Raw genomic sequence first — 23325 nt, 5'->3', positions numbered from 1 at the left:
TGGAAATAGAACTGCCATATGATCCAGCAATCCCACTCTTGGGCATACACACCAAGGAAACCAGAACTGAAAGAGACACGTGTACCCCAATGTTCATCACAGCACTGTTTATAATAGCCAGGACAGGGAAGCAACCTAGATGCCCATCAGCAAATGAATGGATAAGAAAGCTATGGTACACGTACACAATGGAATATTACTCAGTCATTAAAAAGAATACATTTGAATCAGTTCTAATGAGATGGATGAAACTGGAGCCCATTATACAGAGTGAAGTAAGCCAGAAAGATAAACACCAATACAGTATACTAACGCATATATATGGAATTTAGAAAGATGGTAACGATAACCCATACGCAAGACAGAAAAAGAGACACAGATGTATAGAACAGACTTTTGGACTCTGTGGGAGAAGACGAGGGTGGGATGATCTGAGAGAATAACATTGAAACATATATATTATCAAGTGTGAAACAGATCACCAGTCCAGGTTGGATGCATGAGACAAGTGCTCAGGGCTGGTACACTAGGATGACCCAGAGGGATGGGATGGGGAGGGAAGGGGGAGGGGGTTCAGGATAGGGAGCACATGTAAATCCATGGCTGATTCATGTCAATGTATGGCAAAAACCACTACAATATTGTAAAGTCATTAGCCTCCAACTAATAAAAATAATTTTTAAAAAAAGTAGTTTCTAGTGCCCATCTATACAGGAAGAGTAAGATCAATAAAACTGAACAACTTAAAAAAAAAAAAAAAATGGGAGGAGAAGAGGGACTGGTGGCCAGGCTAGGGCAATGAAACCAGGGATGGGAGAAACTGAAAGCATGAAAAGAAAATGCAGAGCAAGGTTCTACTGCTACTCACCACATGCAGAGCAAGGCCTGTGGTGTCCCCTGCAGGACAAGAGCAACAATGGGGGTGAAACAGCAAAAACATAAAGGTAAATAAGTTAAGTCCCACCAACAATGTCAATGCACAGGGGCTTTCAGCAACTATTCAGCTACCAATGATACAATCTGCAAGATGTTCTAACCACATCCAGCCTTTAAGTAAGGAGACAGTTATCGTTACCACCCTGTAATTTCAAACTCCAATTATTTGACGCTGGCTAATTAAAACCTGTATTTCGATTAACCACTCAGTCAAGGGAACCAGGACACGCACAACCAGAATATTGCTTTAAGCATCCCACAGCAATTCCGTGAAAAAGTCTGAAGAGCCTTACCATAGTGATTCACATGGGTTCCCAACACTTTTCAAGAAACACTCAAGTACAGTGACAGCTGTCAACCCAAAGTGTCAAGTAGTTCTGGGGGACAGATCAGGTCTAAAAAGAAGACTTAAAAGCACTTACTGTTCCCTGCTAGCACAAACCGGGCCTAATAAGAGAGCACTGGCCAGGCAATTCTGAACAAACCAGGGAGAGAGGAAAGGGGAAAAGGAAGAAATGAAATGCCGGATCAGACTTTACTTTTCTAAAATGTTTTCTTATGAGGAAAAACACTGTCATCAACAACAGTCTACTAATTCAGTTGACACAAGGAAGGGTTGTGAATTAATTCTGAACACCTCTACTTGCAGCATGATTTCAAATTCTCTCGGTCAATTCGTCTAAAGAAATCTGAACCATCTAAATGATATCCTCAAAGTCTATCAAATTCCAAGAAAGGCAAAAATACTATTAACCTAGTGTTTACCCCTGGCATATTAAATTTAAATTAAAAAGTGACTTTACATATTATATGCCCTATACTTTAAAATTCCTTCAAGCTGCTTATACAACAAAGGTCTGATATTTTCTTTCATAAACCCTGAGGTATGACTATAAAAGTTTACAGTTGTTTTGTCTTTGCAGTTTATGATTATTATTTACTATGAGTGATATTAATTATTCACTTGACTGTTATACCCAATAACAACACTTGTTCTATCAGAAAATGCAATACACTATCCCTTTAGTGTCCAAAACCAACTGCAGAAAAAAAAAGAGGTTCTTCAAAAACAGTTTCTCTTTTTCCCCAGGTCACTAAAGTTACATCCTTCCAGCTCCTGAGTTCCGTGACTGCACGTCATAACTACATCTCTAATCTACAGAATGCAACACACGTTAACAAAAGAGCTGCTTATTTCTAGTCATGCAGGAACAGATAAGGAATTTCTGGCCCACTCGATATCAAGCCATTTAGAAGAACTAATGCAAAGTAAATTACGCCACAGTAAAAGTATGGTAGGGGCCTCTGAGGATTTAATAAAAGCAGTCAATGGTCAGTCTGTTAACTAAGAAATCAAAGGGCAGAAGTTCCAAGTCACAGAAAAACCACTGGAAGGTGTGACTCACTGATATTTCAGGACCTACTAAGCGTCTCTCTAAAATTTCTTTCTTCTGCTACAGCTTTGGCTTTTCTGTGCAACTCCCCTTTCAACCACCCCAAAATACCATGGAATATACACTACACTGTCAGTGATCTGTTATACCTTTTTTTTTTAAGTTTTCTATGCTCACATCTTAGAGAAGACTCTTGAAAACCCATTGGACTGCAAAGAGGTCAAACCAGTCAATCCTAAAGGAAATCAACCTTGAATATTCATTGGAAGGACTGATGCTGAAGCTAAAACTTCAATACTTGGTTCACCTGATGTGAAAAGCTAACTCATGGGAAAAGACCCTGATGCCGGGAAAGACAGAGCAGAAGAGAAGGGGACAACAGAGGACAAGAAGGTTGGATGGCATCACCGACTCAATGGACATGAGTTTGGGCAAACTCCAGAAGATGGTGAGGGACGGGGAAGCCTGATGTGCTGCAGTTCCTGGGGTCACAAAGAGTTGGGCATGACTGAGCAACTGAACAATAACAATGCTCATGTCTCAATTTCAAAATAGAGTGCTTATATTTGTGCTGGTTTCTTAAAATACATACAACACGGTGATGAATCCAGTGGCACGGGGGAAAGCACCCTGAACCAGGGGAGAAAGGACAGAAGTGTGAGTCTGCCACTAGACAGTCACGTGGTCTCAGTCACCAGCTCCACCCAAACCCTCCTCTGCCTTCATCACTTCCAACTCGACCACATAGCTACTGTCTTCCCTGTCTCCAATTTCCAACTCATGTTCTACATTTTCCACTTGTACCATTTCACGTTCCCAGCTCACATTGTTTCTGTTTTACCTTCCACAGCCTCAAGTAGCTGAACATTCTTTATTTATTGATTGATTGATTGATTTTTGCTATAAGGTCAGCTAAGGACAAAGAAAAATGCTTCTGAGGCTGCTTATTTTTTCAAGAACATGAAACTGGGTTCATTTAGTGCTATGGTAGAAAACACATTCTTACCATTTAGATTTCTTGGTTGAATATAAAAATATCAAGGAGAAAATCAGCACTGCATTTTTAGGCATAAAAATGTTATTAATGACTGAGTATACTTGAAAAGTAGCAATTAATGCAATTTTCTAAACTTGCATCTTAAAATTAAATGAAGCAGCTCAGTAGCCACTAGACCCTATAGGATAAGATTAAACTCCTTAAGTTCCCCCAACCTTCCCACCCATAAGAACCCCCAATGGAACCTCTTATCTGGTCTGAACTCTTGATCTGCACTGATTCTGCCGGGAACACCTTCAGCACCAATACCCAGACCCCTCTTACCCGCAGGGTCTGGCTCAAGTCCACTTCCCTGGATGGTCTGCCACCCAAGATCTTGATCTTCTTTCTCTGAAGTTCTAAAGCACTTCCTAGACCTTTTATCTATTCTATCTCACTTACATATTCATTCACCTACTCCAAAATCTTAACTGAGCAGGTGAAGGGTACTACATTAGTACTTATTCATTACACTATAATGTTAAACATGATTTGACGAAACTAATAATTCCTCAAAGTCAAAGATCACCTCCCTGCTAATTCCTGTTGACTGATGGAGTTCAACCATCCATTAAATGTAGATGGTTTATGGATTTCTTTTTAAGAGCAGAATATATTGACTAAAAAGCTTGATTTAAATCATAGCTTTAAATCAATAGTGTATACATCTCTTCCTTTTATGAAGTGTTATTGGACATGTTAAAAAACAACAACAAAACAGTGGAGTGTCAAGACACTGGCATCAACAAATTTTCACATGTTAAAAGCTGGAAACCAAGACATTGCAATCCCCTCCAGTTCTTGTAGCTCAAGTCAAAGGAATAAGTGCAGCTTGTTACTGTGAACTCTCCCTACAATACTAGGTCTAAATGAGCCTTAAAGGGCTGTTTGAAAAGAACTAGGAGGGCCAGATGCTGGGAGAAAAATACATAGAACGTATAGACAAATCTGTTTCCCTAAATTGGCTGTTTCGTTTGGGCTGTGCTATTTCCTGCTTAAATTGGTTTCCTGAGATTTGTTATGGCTGCCAAACACTTAGTAATCTCAGTTATACACTTAAAGCAAATCAGCAAATCTTTCTTATTCTTCCCAATGACAAGAAAGGTACAGAGAACCTTGCACAATGAGGACAATAATAAAAGTGAGCTCCTTTGTCTTTGTGCCCAGATTCATCCTTTTCATCTGGTTGCTAGCAGCTTAGGAAACCAACAAAGAGCCTCCTAGTATCATTCCTGCCTGTTTTTTTTCATACTGACTTGGGGACAGAGTTTCCTCAGTATTAGGTGGGATCAAACATGAGAGGTCTGACCTCCCTATAAGCCAGAAAAACTAAAGGATCAAGGAGGAAAGGAAAAAAAAATCAATATCCAACATTGATCTTTAAAACCAAAAAATGCAAGATGTTGATGAAATGGTAACCCTTTAAGTCAGACATGACTTAGCGACTGAACACCAATCCCTTCACGTCAGTCTGAAAAAAATAGCTTCCCCTGGTATGAAAAAAAGCCAATGCAGTTGAGATAGCACGTAACAGCGGAGAATTTGAGGCAGCAAGGACACAGTTAAGTTCTTTAGAGCATGTTCATTTGTTAAAGTGGCATTACAATCTGCTGTGTGTCACACAGTATATTATTTTGCCTGAACAGCTTTACATGCAAATACTTACTGCAACGAGTCATTGATCTGGTTCAAGGTTGGGCAAAAAAATAGTTTCAGTAAAGTCTTTAGAGGAAATCACTTTCTTAACAGCATAAATTATACTCTCAAAACTACATACACAACAAAATTTAGTTCCTGTACACAGAAATCCTAGCGTTCTCAGACCATCAACTCTGTCCTATATTCACACATATGAATAGCCTAGAGGGCTGGTATAAATTAATAGTCCTGCAAGGAAGAAAGCATTTTAACAAACATTAAAAATTCAACTCACATTTAGTATATAATTTACTTGACACTGAAAAATGCAGAAAAAGCTGGTGACATTTTTATCAATATTATTTTTGTAGACTTGAAAAATTATTTCATAACACATCTAAATTATAAATCTTAAGAAATCTATTATTGGGTATGAAATAAAACCCCAAATGAGAAAGAGAATATAAACTTTGAGGCTACTTACTTTTATAAACATATTCTTTAAATTTTAAGAAGAATAAATCTTTACTAATTTGCACAATCACAGTCTAACTGCATTCTGAACCTAAAGGCAATATTTTTTTAAAACAGTATGTCAAATCTTAGTTCTTTTCTTGGGTTAGGTTGGCATGGGTAAGGGAACTAGTCTCAAAGAGTTGGCACTATTAGCCTTGCTGAGCTTTTTTCACATCAAGGTGCAGACAGAAAAAACAAGTGTGTGACAATACGAGGGTACGCACATGTTCACCAACCTCTCTGAGTCTAAGAAATCAATTCCTCCAATATACTCATAACGCACAAGTTAGGAAGCTGTGCTAAAGACTGAGGTGAAGGCAGTATTCCCTGATATATTTCCTAAAGCATCTGCTTGCCTGCAGTCCTGGGGAAGCTGGTATGTAGGAAATGCAGGAAACTAGATTCACAAACACAAAGAGCCATCTAGCTCCACTATCTCAGTCACCGCATCATTAAAATCATCTAATGAAGCGTGAAAATTCTAAAGCTGTGCAAGAGAACTTTCTGCAATGATGAAAATGTCCTATGCCTGCACTGTCCAACATGGCGCCACTAGCCACCGAGAACTGAAAGGTGACTAATGAGACAGAAGAGATGAAATCTTTATTTTACTTCATTTTAATTGGCTTTACTTTAAATATGAATAGCCACATGTGACAAATGGCTACCACTGAGAGAGTGTAGTTCTAGCCCAACCAACAAAACACAAGGTAGCATTCAAAGAGCTTTCAGTGCCCAGGCTGGTCATGGACCAACGAGTTCATCAGGCACATCAAACAGAGAAATGGGATGGGATGGATCCCTCAGCACAGCCAGAACTCATCACAAAGTCAGTGTGATGCTCCGCAAGGCCACGCCATGAGCACTGATGGACAGTCTTTCCACCTTCACCCGTTCTCTCAAAGTACCAGTTTAAGAAACCAAGCCAAGAAGGAAAACACTTCTCCTTCAACTCACTGTGAAGAGAGCCAACCAACATAGGGAAAAGCCAGAAAAATCATCCATTAGAAAAAGAACTTAACTCTTAAACTCTAGCAGAACATCACTAAAAAGCACCTCTTTCCCTAGTTTCTCTCACATCCTTTTTACATATGAAGCAAGGCTTCATTCAAATTATAATAAAACAGATTTGCTCTGGAGTCAAATAGAAATGGCAACCCACTCCAGTGTTCTTGTCTGGAGAACCCCAGGGACGGGGGAGCCTGGTGGGCTGCCATCTATGGGGTCGCACAGAGTCGGACACGACTGAAGCGACTTAGCAGCAGCAGCAGCATAGGGTTATACAGATTACATAAGACAGACAGAAAGGATTTAACACAGTAACTGGTACATAGTAACATTACTTAAATGTTCTCTTTCACTACTTCATTATTAGTGCGTATCATCATCCTATTTCCTTAACACAGTAGGTAAGAAAGAAATCAACCAACAACAAAGCATATTTTAGATCAAATTCCAATTTTTAAAAATCCCCATGCATCAAAAGATGATTTTGGAAAAGCAGAAAGGGATCAGTCATGGTCTACCTCAGAAGCCAAAAGCAATTCAAATAATATTGTAAGTATGTGGAGATTCACCACTGGGATGTGACATGAGCTAATTTATTTTTTTAAAGGTTGCTGAGGCATCTTGTGCATGGTACAGCACAGAGGGAGGACAACAGTGGAAGTGGGGATCCAGTTAAGAGGCTTCATCGAAAGACAAGAGATGGTGGTTATTTCAACTGGAGATGCAGCAGTGAAGATGCATGTGTGAAGACCATCTCCAGACCAATTTTGGAGATGGAGCTGATAAGACCAGCTAATGGTCTAATACAAGAATCAAAAAAAAAAAGAGGAAACAGGGGTCAATCCCAGTGCCCTTTACTGGGAAAGATAAAGAGGAGAAGCAACTCTGACGAACAGAAAGGTTTATTTTGGATGTGTTAAGTTGGATAAATCTAAGGGGCAATCTGAAGAAGGCAGTTATCTGAGACAGCAGTTTCAGGGAGAGGTCAGGGCTAGAGACAGAATTTTGAAAGGCAAGTACATAATGATTCAAAAGGTATGCAATTTGATGACGTTAGTGGAAATCGGCAAAGACCAGAATGAGAATGTAAGTAGTTCAGTTAAGTCGCTCAGTCGTGTCCGACACTTTGCAACCCCGTGGACCAGCACACCAGGCCTCCCTGTCCATCACCAACCCCTGGAGTTTACTCAAACTCATGTCCATTGAGTAGGTGATGCCATCCAACCATCTCATCCTCTGTCATCCCCTTCAATCTTTCCCAGCATCAGGGTCTTTCCAAATGCATCATTTCTTCACATCAGGTGACCAAAGTATTGGAGTTTCAGCTTTAGCATCAGTCCTTCCAATGAATACTCAGGACTGATTTCCTTTAGGATGGACTGGTTAGATCTACTTGCAGTCCAAGGGACTCTCAAGAACCTTCTCCAACACCACAGATCAAAGGCATCAACTCTCCAGCGCACAGCTTTTTTTTAATAGTCCAACTCTCACATCCATACATGACTACTGAAAAAACCATACCTTTGACAAGAAGGACCGTTGTTAGCAAAGTAATGTCTCTGCTTTTTAATATGCTGTCTAGGTTAGTCATAACTTTTCTTCCAAGGAGTAAGCGTCTTTTAATTTCATGGCTGCAGTCACCATCTGCAGTGATTTTGGAGCCCAAAAAAATTAAGTCTGTCACTGTTTCCACTGTTTCCCCATCAATTTCCCATGAAATGATGGGACCAGATGCCATGATCTTAGTTTTCTCAATGTTGAGTTTTAAGCCAACTTTTGGAGAATCCAAGTAAGGTAGAAGGAAAACCAAGAGTGTGGCCCAGAAGTCAAAGAAAGGGTTTCTGGCAGAGGGAGTAGCCACTTACTATTTAACCTTCATGAACTATGAACCCTTCTTAATGTTCCTATCAAACAAGAAGTTTCAAAAGGACAAGAACTATTTCTTATTCATTTCAGCACTTTCTGCTCTAAACACATCAGAAGTTCAGCTTGTGTTTATCAATTTAATGATTAGTAGGAGGGTCACAAATGCTGCCAAGTGAGGCATTTGTGCAGGAGCTCATCTTTCTCAAGGTATTTCAGTCTGCAGCTAGATTTACCACCCAATACTCCTTTCTAATAAATAATGAAAATTCTCATTTAGTTCACAATGAATCATCTCAACTACTTTCTCACTGTCATTTCACCAAAACACAGCATGTCCATCCATCAAATTTGGTAGCAACAAGAACAGTGCCAGACACATAGCAGGTGCTCAGTAAGTATTAGGTGGATGAATCAATGGATATGGGTAGGAGAGAGGAAAGAAAAACAATCTCTTATCCTCCAGGATCCACAGATAAAATGAGACAATAATCCTCTATGGGTTTCATTTAACATATTTTCATCAATAATTAAGACTCTGAAGGAATAAACTGCTTATAAACATGAAGAAATTCATTACAAAGTAAAATCATTAGAGATACTTCACCATCTGGAAACAATAAATCAGTATTTTCTAAGTTCAATTTTTTTAATAAATATTTACTCCCAAACCTCTAATACCCTTTATATGTGATTCATTTTACACAAAAAGCTAGGAAATAACCTTCTAAAGCCTAATAGAGGATTCCGGAGCTGGAAGAGAAAAAAAAAATTTCCAAACACTATTTGAAAGTAGATTCATTCTACCCTACATCAAGGCATTTTAAAAGAAACCCCCATACTAACTAGTAACACAGCTGGCCTTCCATAACTCCAAGTTCCGCATCCACAGATTCCACCAACCACAAACTGAAATTATTCAGGGAGAAGAAAAAAAGCAATTCCAGAAAACCCAAAAAACCCAAAACTTGAATTTGTCAAGCAGGCAATTATTGTTAAGGCATTTACAGTGTATTAGGTATCATAAATAATCCAGGCAAGATTTAAACAATCAATATATGGGAGGATGTACATAGATCATAGGCAAATACCACCCGTCGTATGGAAGGGACTTGTTCATCCATGGACTACGGTATTCAAGAGGGTCCCAGAACCAGTTCCCCATGAATACCAAAGGAAGACAATTCTCCTGTAAAAAGCATCCAAGTAACAAAAGACAGAAGTGTGGGAGAATTTGACTATTGAGTGAACTTTCACCACTTAAAGTTTTTCTACTAAGAATTCAGAAATTCAAACTCTGAAATACCTGAGGCACCATAAGTACCAGAATACCGCTGAGACTTCGGGCCAGATGGAGAGGTTTCCTTCATACGATCAATCACATTTTCCGAAAGCTGAAAAGAGCAACATCAAAATAAAATCAATTATAAGAGAACAAGAAAGAAAACAGTACAACAGCATCCAAGTAAGCCAGTCATCCATGGCAATATGTGTAACGAATGGCCTGAAGAAATTAGACTAAATCTGATGGCTGTGAAACTAAAACCAAGAAGAGTTTCAAGATGTTAAGATGCACCCCACAGCACTACTTCTTTATTTCTTCTAATGCATTGCTCATTGTTCATTAAAAATAACACTTTCCCTCATTCTATACTGTGCACTAAATTGTAATCTCTGAGAAAACATAAGCCATCAGAACTCCTCCAACTTTCCTCCCTCATCCTCCAAATTAACTTAACACTTGCAGCAGGCCTTAGCGCCTTCCTTCCCTCCAGTCCCAAATGAAACAGTGTCCCTCCCTCCCTCCCGGCTAACCACAAACAATCCCTCTTTCAGTAGATTTCTTTATGCACCAACTCTGTGCCGGAAACTAGGCTAGACTTCAGGTATTCTAACAGTCATCAAGTTGCTTAAAGAGAAGAAGAAACAGACGACCACCATGCATTTAAATAAAATGTGAAGGATGTTACTTAAGTCAGTTGGCCTGTAACCGAAGGACAGACAGCACCGTGGGCAAGATGGGCAGGGCATCTAGCCAGGCTTTGGGAGTGCAGCTGGGCAGGAGGTTAAGAAGGATGAACAGTACTTAGGAACAGAAGGAGTAGGATACAAGAGTACTGTAAGCAGAGGGTATTAGGATTTCCCTGGTGGTCCAGTGGTTAAGAATCCACCTGCCAATGCAGGGGACATGGGTTCGATCCCTGGTCTGGGAAGATTCCACAAGCCACAGGGCAACTAAGCCCATGTGCCACAACTAGTAACAACTACTAAGCCCATGCTCCAGAGCCCAGAAGCCAGAACCAACGAAGCCCGCATGCCCTAGAGCCTGTGCTCATCTACAGGAGGAGCCACCACAACGAGAAATCCGAGCACTGCAACTAGAGAAAGCCTGTGCGCACCAACAAAGACTCAGCGCAGCCAAAAATGCATGCTTTAAAAAGAAAGAAGCGGGTACCACATGAAGCTACCACTAAACAACAGGGCTTAACAGCAAGTGGCAACACAAAACAGGCAGCTGGCAATAGGACTGAGGCAACAAGGAATACTCAGGCCACGAGATTTGAGTCATCAGCACCTCTAACCCCGAGGTATCATATCATCCTTTTATTATTTTCTTATCAGGTTTCCCTTGTGGCTCAGCTAATAAAGAATCTGCCTGCAATGTGGGAGACCTGGGTTCGATCCATGGGTTGGGAAGATCCCCTGGAGAAGGGAAAGGCTACCCACTCCAGTATTCTGGCCTGGAGAATTCCATGGACTGTATAGTCCATGGGGTTGCAAAGAGTCGGACAGGACAGGGATTTTCACTCGTTTCACAGCACTTACCACTATCTGATCCTTTCCTGTTTATTGCCTGTCTTGCTCACGAGAAACAAAGCCCCAGGAAAGCATGGATTTGGCTGTCCTGTCCAGTATTATACCCCAGAGCCTCAGTAAGCCTGGTCATTAGTGAACGGTTAAACAAATGAAACAACAGGGATGAAGAAAAGAATGGCTGCAGCAGGAAGTTGAGGAGGGGGCTCTGTGAAACAGAAGGTGGAAAGGGAAATAAGATTCTGGATGTTGAAGACTCTTAGTAAATAAATCCTTCAGGTCAGGGGGTTGAACTTGATTCTGAGGGCAGCGAGGCACTACTAAAGGACTTTAAGCAGGGTAATGACATAATCAGACTCACATTTTAGAAAGATCACTCTAGCTACAGTGTGAAGAACAGATTGGAGGAGGATGAGAAAAGAAACAGGAGGACCCCTGAAGGAGACTAAAGGACCGATTAAGAAGCTATTAAGCATATGTCCACATGAAGGCTCGCCCAGGAACGTGCAGAGCAGCACTATTCATAACAGCAAAAGTGGAAACAACATCCATCTCCTGGTGAATGGGTAAACAAAACATTACACGTCCATACAATGGACTAGAATTCATCAATAAAAAGAAGTGACGTTCTAAAATAAGCTACAATGAGGACAGACCTAAAAAACAATTAAGGAAACCAGGCACAAAAGGCCACATACTGTATAATTCCATTTACCTGAAATGCTCAGAAAAGGGGACTCTATACAGATGGAAAATATCTTAGGTAAGCGGTTGCCTAAGGCTGGAATGAGAATGGAGATTAACTAGAAATGGGCGTGAGAGATTTTATTGGGGTGATGAGAATGTTCCAAACCTGGAAAGTAGTGACGGTTGCACAATTCTGTAAATTTATCAGAAAGTGCTATACACAGAAAACAGATGAGCTTTATTATATGTAAATAACACCACAATAAAGTTGTTTTTTAAAAAAAGCTAACCTTCACTGAGTGCTTATTAGGTGCCAGGCACTGATGGTAAAGTTAGTATTTGACTCATTTAACCCTTCACAATCCTGTGAGACACTGTTATTATGTCCACGGTGTATGTGAGGAGACTGGAGCAAAGCCAGATAAAGTAATTTGTGCTAGATCTTACAGGCTGTCAATAACGAAGTCAGGATTCTAATCCAGGAAGTCTGAGAAACAAGGTCACACTCAGACATCCCCTTCACTGCCAGACTCAGTGTCTGACTAGATGAGGGTGAAGCAAAAATCATCAAAAAGGTTTACAGGTCAAGTAATGGGGAGAAACAACCCCCTCCCCGCCCCACTACATCCTCAGGGACCTACTTCCAGTTTCAACTTCCTTAACACTCCACTGACTGACTTGTAACCCAACACAGCAGAGAAAGTGTTCAGGCAAAAGTCACCACTGATCAAATAAATAACCTCCTATATTTATACAGGCTTCCCAGGTGGCACCAGTGGTAAAGAATCCACCTGCCAATGCAGGAGACACAAGTGAAGTGGGGCTCGATCCCTGGGTTGGGAAGATGCCCTGAAGGCGGGCATGGTAACCCACTCTCCTATTCTTGCCTGGAGAATCCCATGGACAGAGGAGCCTGGTGAACTACAGTCTATGGGGTAGCAAAGAGTCGGCCACAACTGAGCTAGATATTTATATAAATATCTTTTATATCTACAAAGCACCTAATTCATATGATTTCCCTTTAGCATCACTCCCGTCTTCCCGAAACCCATCCCCCACCCCCCACGCCACTTTTCCAACATCCCCTCCCTGCTGGTCCTAGGACTCTGGCTGAGTCTCGCCTCTTTTGCAGGCTTCCCCCTCCCTTGTGGTGGTGTTTAGTCGCTAAGTCATGTCTGATTCTTTGCAACCCCATGGACTGCAGCCCACCAGGCTCCTCTATCCATGGCATCTCCCAAGCAAGGGTACTGGAGTGGGTTGTCATTTCCTTCTCCAGGGGAATCTTCCCGACCCAGGGATGGAACCCACATCTCCTGCTTGGCAAGTGGATTCTTACCACTGAGCCACCTGGGAAGTCCTCCCCTGCCCACCCTTATATGCTAGAGGGCTCCACATTCTGTTCTTTGCCTTGATTTCTTCTCACTCCACATGCTCTTGGTGGTACTCTCATTCACTCCCCTGATGTTTTATTAATAACTGCTGTTGATTAATTAATGAATTCTAAACCCATTATCTCCAGTCCAAGACCTGTATCCCAAAAGGCAGACCTAAACATTGAGTTGCCTAATGGGCACCTCTCCTCGGACAGACCACAAGCACCGCAAACCCAACATGTCCCAAGCTGAATTCACATTTGCCAAAAACACCTCTGTGTCCTCTTGCTTTCTTTATCTCATTCATGACCCCACCTCCACCCGGCTTCCTTAATCAAAACTCAGGAGTTCTCGACCGTTCTCTCTGCCTCAGTCTCTCAGCCATGACCTCCTCAATTTGTCGTCCCTCCTCCCATCCCATTTCCCCTGCCCTAATTCATGGCATCATCAATATTCCTCCTAAAATACAAATGATTATGGTAACTCTCACCTCAAGTCCTTCAACAGCTACCTCTGTTGACAAGAAAGGCCAAATTCTTTTGCACAGCATTCAAGACTTCCTCTTCTTTTGGTTATGGCCTCATTTCTCCAACCGCAACTTCCAAGGCTTTTCCCTCAACACTTCATAACCTGTTCCCTACCCACACTGACCACTCGCTGCCATCTCCTTGCCTTTATTTTTGCCTACAATGCCTTCACACTTCGGGAGAGAACTGCCTTTCAAACGTCAGCTCAAAACATCCTAAAGTCATTCCATTCCACTCTGCCTACCCAACAGGACCCTTCTTGTGCCCCACGGGTACCTTGCACAAATGTCCAGTGCTCCAGTGACAGATCAAGCATTTGCCTTTCCGCAAAACTGTGCGCTCCTATGTGTTACTGAGTCACCCCACAAGGCTGACCAGGCCGAGCACTAACTGAGGCCCTTGGGAAACATCAAAGAACGAAATGGGTCTGTAGCTGAACAGTTACTTATATCTCAGGACCCAAAGCAGAATGGAGGTGAGACAGCAAAGGGAAAGTCGACAGCTCAAAAGCTCTGACCTTTGAAGGAGAAACCATGACTCCTTTCTTGGGAAAGAAGCGGAAGTTAGGAAGCAGAGCGCCAGCGGACTCAGCTTCTCTATCAACTGGCAGCCACTGAGACTGCTGCCGCAACTCATCTGCAAAGCTGAGCCACATCATAGAAGAACTCCTTAAGACTGTCCCCAGCCCCCTCAATTCACAGGTGAGAAAAAGAGAGACTCTAAGTGATATCCAGCTATTGGCAGCATCAGGATGGCAACCAGTCACCCCACTCTCTCTCCAGTGCTTTCCCTGCCGCTAAATAATACACTCCTTATCCCACACAACAAGTATCACCTCCTCATGAGGAAATAAAACGAGGCTTATTACGTTTTGGAATCTTAAAGCTGTTTTTACTAACAAATAAAGTTTACTCAATATGTAAGATAATGTACTAATACATAATATATGACATACCATATTAACATAGTATGCTGTAATGTATTATGTATGTTTTATATATCATATTACTATATATAATCCTATAATACATCTACTATGTTACATATGTAATATAATTCATGTGTTGAAAGCTAATATATGTAAGCTAATTTGACATATGATTTTATACCTTACAAAACGCTGGCCCAGAATACAAGGAAGAAGCACTGGTCACCTACTAGCTATATTATTAGCCCCTCTATGGGCCTCCCTTTCCTCATCTGGAAGCTGGGAAAGTAACACCTACCCCCGGAGTTACCGAGGAGGAAGGATTCCAAGATGCAATGCAAAGATCTGACGGAGTTATTACTAACACAGCTCCAGCCACCGGGACCTCAACAGCCTGTTTTTCCCAGTTCACTCTCATCAGCTGCACCGAGTTCATACAGAGACCCTTCTCTATGTGGGGCGTGAAGACAAGGCCCGCATGAGTCCTGGTCTGAGAATAAGGTGCCCATGTATCCCTATCTATGCTCTTTGCATTAAAAGTACAATGTCTCTTTCAACCTAAACATTACTTTTTATTTCATTGTTAACTTTTTATTTATGTGGTTTATCTGATGCCTCAAAACTTGCTACTTAATGTCAAATTCAATCAATTCAAAGCATTTCCCAATAAGGTCTTTGGTCATACTTCAGTAAATTTAAGTCATTCAAGGGTACACAATTCATTTTTTAAGTTGATAAACATGTTGTAAGGTTGCCTTGAGAGTCAACCTCTTTTTGTGTGTGTGTTCTTAGACTTACTCATACATGTTTTCTCAGGTCTTTCCAAAGGCACACCCATGGCAGCCTACGGTTGCATCTCTGCTTACTCCAAGCCTGATCTACAGTCTCCCCAGTCTGGTCACAACTATGCTGATAGAAGGCAATAGCCAGGCTACACTTTGTATTTGAAACTGATACCCGCTGAGCTGATGCCCCAGCTTCAGTAATGAGTTCAGGCCTCGAACTCACCTGATCTCTGTTAACTGGGGGACTCACTTGCGAAGCAGCTGACAAGGTTTAGAGATCCCAGCCTGTTATACAATCTGCAGCTGGAAAACAACTCTTCTCTGTGATGCAAACTGACCCCAAAAGGGGTCAAAGGTAAAATGTAAACTTCTGCAAGAGCTGGACAAGCTGCCTCTGTATAAGCAGCAACTTCTTCAGGAAGCATCTTACCTTAAATAGGGTACCTCTTTTAATAAAGCTCCTGTTTAAATATCCATACCTGCTATACTTGGTTTCCAGACATTGATGGAATCTCCATCAAGGCAAATAGCAAGTGCAATTTACAGAAATTATTTGTGGCAAAGAAGTGTGACATAAACCCCTCACCCACCCACCCACATTAATGCTATAATTATGCCCCCGAGGTCCATGGATTCAGAAGTCTATGGATGAATTCCTCAACTGTATGCAAAATCTTCTGCTTATTGCATTATTATGGGCAGAGTCCATAGCCTAGAGATTTACAGTAGTCTGTGAACTGGAAGTTAAAAACCCCTGTTCTACTCTGGGGGCTTCCCTGGTGGCTCAGATGGTAAAGAATCTGCCTACAGGGCAGGAGACCCGGGTTCCACGATTAGTGAGAACCAAAAGAATGGGCCTGCCAACAGAGTTGAATTCAGTTCACTGACTTATCTGCCCTATTCGTCTGCTTCTGAAGACGTAGTTAAGTAAACAAGGCTTGCCAAGTCATGGTCCATACTACTCCCCACACCAACATGTGCTCCACAGAAGAGGAAAAGATGTGGATCAACTTCCATAGTCTTCCCACTCATCTCTTCCCACCCACCTTCATTGGTCTTATCTAAAATCAGAACACACCACTCATCAACCCAGAATCTAGTATGTTCTCAGAAACAAGAGACTGAGACAAAGATCAAGTATTTCTACTTCCAAGGAACAGAGAAAAGGGGGAGAACTCCCTTTCAGTTGCCCCTAAGACGTCAAGATAGGTACCACATGAGACAAATGAATCCGACCCACAGCTCCGTAATAGTTTTTCTCAACTTCTTCCAGGTGCTTCTTATCAAACTGATTAAAAGACTCAGACTCATTTTTCTCACTTGGTCCTCTTTCCATGCAGCATAGATCATTTTCTTTTCAACTACCATTTCAAAACTTCAAAAACTGCCACTAGTATTTGAAAGAAATGACTCCTAAATACTTACTTAAGGGGGAATATATTCCATACTACAAACACATATATATAAAATGTAACTTCCAGCACATGTCTGTAGTTCATCACTCACATTCTTTGCCTTTGTTATCAGTGGAAATCATGAACTTCTCCTCTTTGTATAAAATCCTAGAAAGTTTAGCATGGTAATACATACCCAAGAGATTCACGGAACCTAACATGGAAAGGGGCCATTCATTTACCCAATAACATTCCTCAACACTCCCAGTGATGGACAGGACTTGCAGACTCTGTAAATGGACCCTCTCCAGGATCCTTAACCACATCCCATATGAAGTAATCTCTTCATGTAGGGGCTCTTAACTGCTAAGACCTCCCAAAGCATGAGCTGTGTTACACATAAGCATCCCTGCTACTGTAACTGGCTCCTGTGAATTTCAGCTTGCAACTTCAAGGCAAGTAGCAGAGATTAGTTTATGCCTGGGAAGCATGATAAATATTACTCTGAAAATGATACTTATTGAAGTTGACATTTGCTCTGGAAGAGTTCACTCATAGCTTTGATGTTTGAGATAAACTTGTGCAAGATTGAGTGGAAGGCACACTTTCCAAGCAGGCTCAGCAGGTGCTCAGAAAAATCCTATTAAGCACATGCAATATGAGTAATCAAAATGCTTGGTCTTGTGATCACAAGAAATTTATTTTAGACTTGGAAAGAAGGGCAAGGCAAAAGGGTGGCCTTTCACCCAATCCATGAGTTCAGATTCAAAGCTGGAGTCAGGTGTAAGAATACAGGTTATTTTATGAAAGAGGGGAAGGGGGAGTTGTTGACTGCTGAGAATTAAGGGAAAGAAAAAACCAGGACCCTACAAATCCAGTGAAAATAACACATGATGGGTGAGAAGACACTGCAAACTTAACATTTTAGGTAGGTCCTTAAATCACCAGCTGATGAGGACCTCAGCAAGAAAAATCTGGAAAAACATGACCTATTAACAAATGCAGCCTAGTTACTAAAAGCCTTATGTCTGCTTACTCAATATGACTCCTCGTATATTAAGATAAATGAAGATGAAATTACTATCCTTATCAGTGCAACACAAAATTGGTTTTCCAGCAGCGACTGAGTCTGCTGCACTGTCGGCACACTCTTTATTTAAAAAATTAAAGTTTTATTGTTATGAAAAAGGGTGACCACAGGTGATATGGTCACAGTGGTCCAAAAGAAAATGCGGAAAAGTGGTGTGCACAGAAGTCAGGGAAAAGTATCAAAGAAACACAAGTTATTCTCTTAGTGAGAAATTAACAAAAGGTGTCTAAAGTGGACAAGATTTGGTAAAGCCTAACACCACTGGAGAGAAACACATGTAGTAATTACAGTGTTTAGGGGAACACATTCTGTTAAAAATTTCTACTGAAGAGCAGCTGATTTATGTCGTCTTAGTTTCTGCCATACAGCACAGTGAATCAGAGACACAGATCCACTCTTGTTTTTCTCTTAGATTCTTTTCCTGCGCAGGCCATTACAGAATATTGAGTACAGTTCCCTGTGTTATACAATAGGTTCTTATTATTTATTTTACATATAGTAGTGTGTATATGTGGCAAACTCTTATTCTTATGAGTAAAAGCATGTTGGTCAACTGGGAAAATCTGGAACGCTTTCTGCAGCCAAGCTAAACTAACCCTATCTGTAATTCAATACTGAAGTCTGGGCCTCATGAGCACCATGTTTCAATCAACTGAGCTAAAACAAAGGCTCTCTCATGGGAAATAAGAAGTGCTGCAAGCTAAAAAAATATATATATGTGTGTGTGTATGTGTGTGTGTGTGTATGTGTGTGTGTGTGTGTAAAGATCAGCTTAAAAACATCTAGGAAACACATAAACGAAAAATCATAGAGGCAATCAGTTGTAGAGCCCAGGAGTCCATTCCCCAGTCCATATCCTTTAGCTACACCTGTGGGAACACAATATGCTCTTATTTTTATCTATTGATTATTATTCAGTTCATGTAAGGTTACACATCCATCTCCTTGACCAGCTCTAAAAACAGTTACTACTCATGTGAGTAGTGAACACCCTCAAAGTACCAGACCCTGCCAGATGCTTACATGCATGCTTAGCCATTCAGTCATGTCCGACTCTTTGTGACCCCATGGACTGTAGCCCGCCAGGTTCCTCTGTCCATGGGATTCTCCAGCCAAGAATACTAGAGTGGGTTACCATCCTCTTCTCCAGAGGATCTTACAACCCAGGGGTTGAAGCTGGGTCTCCTGTTTGAGCCACGAGTGACACTTACATACATGACGTCAAATTCTCAAAAGCAGTGTCTGGATACATAAGTATCACAAGTATGCTGCACACAGCTAATGAGAAGCACAGCCGGCACCACACTAAGGCTCGCCTGGTTCCAAGCACATGCTCTTACCACTGCAGACTTTCAAAGAGTCTCAGAACATGAGATGTAGAAGGAACCCATCATTTTAATAACAGCTACCTTTTATTTAAAATCTACAATGTGCTTTAAATACTTCATCTTCTTACCACAATCAAGAGATGATACTCCCCTTTGGGGATAAGGGAATATAATCAGGGAAGTGACCTGTCCAAGAATGCAGACTAGAAAGTGCCTAATTAACTTAACTGAGGTCTGTTTAACAACTAACTGATGTTATTTTGACCATGACCTCAAAGAAATCAGAATGATACCTAAGTACTCAACAATTCAACAGCACGCTATTTTTAGGGGAAAGTGCAAGAGGCTGAACATGGCTACAAGAAACTCATGGTGCCGCTAGGTGCACAAAATTTCAGAATTAGAACAGATCAGAGGTTACAGGTGTACTCAAGCCCCATCACTTTGCAGGTAAGAAAACTGAAGCTCAGAGATAGAAAATTCCCCTTGAAAAAGAATCTGAAGCAACAGGGAGAACACTGCAAGGGCAATCCAGGTGAAGGGTATAAACTGAAGAAAAGCAAAGCACAGAGGTCACAGGAAGCATGGTATGTGCTTGAATTATAACCATATAAAATGTACTCCATGAGAAAGAAAAAATTAATAAAAGAATATTTCCACCAAATTGAATGGTCAAAGGACATAGCTTCTTTTCCTATAACATTTTTTTAAAAGGGGCTTTAAGACAATCTCTCCATTTAATCTAACCTCAAACTTTCTTCATACTTAACATATTTAACCTTGTCTAATACTTGATGTGAATCTCTGTGCTGTAACCCAATTCTCTTTTAATTTTGTTTGCTGCCATCGCTGTGCCTGCAGTAAAGCATGAGAACATGGATTTATACATTTTTTCTAGCCAATTGCCTTCTCAACCCAAACTTACTTTTCTTCTTCTTACTTTTCTTTTTCACCCTCTGGTGTGTAACACTCAAAGCCTCTGAAGGCAAAATTAATCAAGTTTCCACATAAAACTCAGAGCCTACAGAAATTTTTATTTAAATTTTATTTTATTAACTAAACCTCAACAATGCAAAGAATGCTGCCTCAGACATCTTATTACAAAATGCGGTACCACCATTCATTAATGCAAGGAAATGCTGGCCACAGACCAAAAGTTGAGCTTAACGGTCTGTTTTCATAAAGAAAACTTTAACAAATTCTTCAAGGGAACAGTTGCAAAGTAAAAGTTTTTCAACATTTCAAATATTTAAGAAGTTTTAATTCCTCGTAATCAACGCTAAAAAGAATTTACACATTTGCTTATGCTGGTTGTGCAGTACAGAGGAAGGAAAACAGTATAAAACTTTCTGGGGTCAAACTGCTTTATCTACTAGGTTCAGTCATTATACTTCCAAAAACGTGAGGCTGCTAATTCAGGTGCGGCGGAGGGTGTGTTGATGAAGTGAGTGCTGGTATACCGACACCCTAGAGAAAAATCAAGATTTCAGTTTATGTATGAAGCATGCGCAGGGGGCATTTAAAATTTTTCTCCAACGTCTCAGTCAAAATAAACTGTACTACTCCTAATGGTTTGAAAACTTGGAAACCTACCTCAAGTCCTGTGAGGGCGGCAGATGTTAGTATAGAAGCCACTGGGCCTAGTCCAAACAGGCCACAAGAGGAGGAGTCTGGGAAAGACTCGACGTCAAGTGAAAGTGAAGGAGAAGCCAGAAGTCACCTGAAGCATGGCAGAAAAGTCTAAGGTGTGGGTGGGTGGGTGTTGGGGGAATGGGGGCATGTCAGTGGAAGAGTACTCAACTACAGACAGTACATAAGGTGTTCCTTAAAACGCCAAGTTCATCCTGAGATAGGTCACGTGGGCAGGGCAAATGCAGGGTTTGAATTCTGAATCCAGGAGAAGACAAGCCCATTTCATAGGTGGGTACAGTGAGGCAAGGCTTTCAAATAAGGTCCCAGGACTACTAAGCAGTACAGTCTAAACTGGTCTTTGAGCCCTTAGAAGGTCTAACTAAACCTGGCATCCCCCAGTCCCCAAGCTCAGCGCTCAGCACTTGGCACACAACAGGAAATATCTCTGAACAGATGTCCCAAGTCCTGAGAAACTTCAACCTTCTTTGCAAGGAACTCAGCTTTGGGCCGAACAACACTTTGGCGGCAGAGGTGGGGAAAAGCAGGCCGAGCAGAACCTGGAAAGGCCAGAGATACGGGGTTCGAGTCGGAATGCTGGCCCTCCGCCCGCCCACTGTCACTCACCCGGATGCCCTTCACCACGGTGATGTTCTCATTCTCGTCCGCCTCGAAGGTGACCCGGCGAGTGCTGGCCGTCCCGCCCATGGCTTCTGCTTCTGACCCGGCAGAGACCTAGCACGGACGCACAGACACCACAGGTCCCACGGGCACACACGTGCGTGGACGGGGCCAGGCTCCTGCCTTGCACAGCGGGAGCAAGGCCACGACCCCAAAAGGCAAGGAGAAGGCGCCGGTCCTGAGCTCCCGCCTCCTCCGGTCACGTGACACAACAACACTTGACTCCAATTGGTCAAAGATACGAATGGCCCGCCTCTCTAAGGCAAGGGCTCTCGGATTGGTTAGCGCAGACCCGGATGCTATGACAACAGGTGGTATTTGACAAGGTTTCCGGAGCCCCTGGGTATAGTGGGGATTGTATTCTCGATCTGGTGCGATGGGTTCTGGGACTTTTCTCGCCTTCATATTTTGAGTTCCAGAGGAGTATGGCCTTCTGGGAGTTGTAGTCTTGGCTGCAGAAAAGGCGTGTAACTGGGGGAACTTTGAAATCACGCTTTAAGGGTAGTATTCTTTCCTTAAAGATATCCTTAAAGTTTAGGCTATCAAGTTAAAAGATACAATCTCTTTCGGGAGGGAACTCACGGTTTAATGAGGGATCTGCACTCTCCTAATAGAGCCTTTCCTACTTTCCTATACACAAATATATGATGCAAAATGTTCTTTATTTTAGTCTTAACCAGGCAAAACAAAACAAAGCACACCACCGCATTTGGCGTACGGCTTTATTTTGTAAACTAGTTATTTCTTTTTTTATGAAAAGTAAGCTTTTAAATATTATGGTTTCCAAATCTGCATATGAGAAAACTATTTGCATCAAGCTTGCAGAGTTCACTTTTGTCTCCCTCCACTTCAATTAGGTAAGCTAGTTATACCATAATAGGATCAGGCAGAAAAAAGTGATTGTCAAAGACAGTATTAATATAAATTAGTGGAGTAATTAAAACTATATCTGACAAAGTTGAGGAATTTTCCTTTGGAAAGTTTCTAGGTCAGTATTTCACCTCTACGGGACACATAAATAATGTTTATGTTACCTAAATACATATTTAAAATTTATTTTTTGAAAATATTCTATGACATGTATAAGTTTACCCATATGACCTTAGTCTTACAGAAATGTATATCTTCTCTTTAGAAATTAGATTAGTGATGGTATTCTCTTCAGGTAGTCTCTTTAAACATTAAAGGCAGCCAGTCACAACACAGCATGACATCCGCTTCTTTCAAGTTCAGTTCAGTTCAGTCACTCAGTCACGTCAGACTCTTTGCGACCCCATGGACTGCAGCACACCAGGCGTCTCTGTCCATCACGATCTCCCTGAGTTTACTCAAGAGAAGGGAAGTCGCTCAGTCCATCACGATCTCCCTGAGTTTACTCAAGGGAAGGGAAGTCGCTCAGTCCATCACGATCTCCCTGAGTTTACTCAAGGGAAGGGAAGTCGCTCAGTCCATCACGATCTCCCTGAGTTTACTCAAGGGAAGGGAAGTCGCTCAGTCCATCACGATCTCCCTGAGTTTACTCAAGGGAAGGGAAGTCGCTCAGTCATGTCCGACTCTTTGCAACCCCATGGATTGTAACCTACCAGGCTTCTCCATCCATGGGATTTTCCAGGCAAGAGTACTGGAGTGGGCTGCCATTGCCTTCTCCAGGGGATCTTCCTGACCCAGGGATTGAACCCGGGTCTCCCGCATTGTAAG

General features: G+C 41.6%; 1 protein-coding gene and 1 long non-coding RNA gene across 3 annotated transcripts in view; both read right to left on the bottom strand.

Moving 5' to 3' along the window:
- CHCHD3 (coiled-coil-helix-coiled-coil-helix domain containing 3) overlaps positions 1-21821 on the bottom strand; it is a 278588-nt gene extending 256767 nt beyond the window's left edge. Inside the window, exons 1-2 of one of the 2 annotated variants that reach the window (XM_020878065.2) lie at positions 21574-21821; positions 9698-9785 (exon numbers count right to left, since the gene is read on the bottom strand). In XM_020878065.2, the coding sequence (XP_020733724.1) occupies positions 9698-9785; positions 21574-21654 (169 nt within the window). In that variant the 5' untranslated portion in view covers positions 21655-21821. The remainder of the gene's footprint in view (positions 1-9697; positions 9786-21573) is intronic. The other variant, XM_020878066.2, reaches the window with a different exon arrangement.
- Positions 20348-21563, bottom strand: LOC139034429 (uncharacterized). Its single transcript, XR_011486930.1, has 2 exons — positions 20911-21563; positions 20348-20784 (listed from the first exon to the last, which is right to left on the bottom strand). It is a non-coding gene; the product is annotated as an uncharacterized lncRNA (long non-coding RNA).
- Positions 21822-23325: the final 1504 nt, after the last annotated feature.

This window comes from Odocoileus virginianus, chromosome 1 (assembly GCF_023699985.2).
Source record: "Odocoileus virginianus isolate 20LAN1187 ecotype Illinois chromosome 1, Ovbor_1.2, whole genome shotgun sequence".
In the NCBI taxonomy this organism is placed as follows: Eukaryota; Metazoa; Chordata; class Mammalia; order Artiodactyla; family Cervidae; genus Odocoileus; species Odocoileus virginianus.
This window is presented reverse-complemented; position numbering and strand designations above follow the sequence as displayed.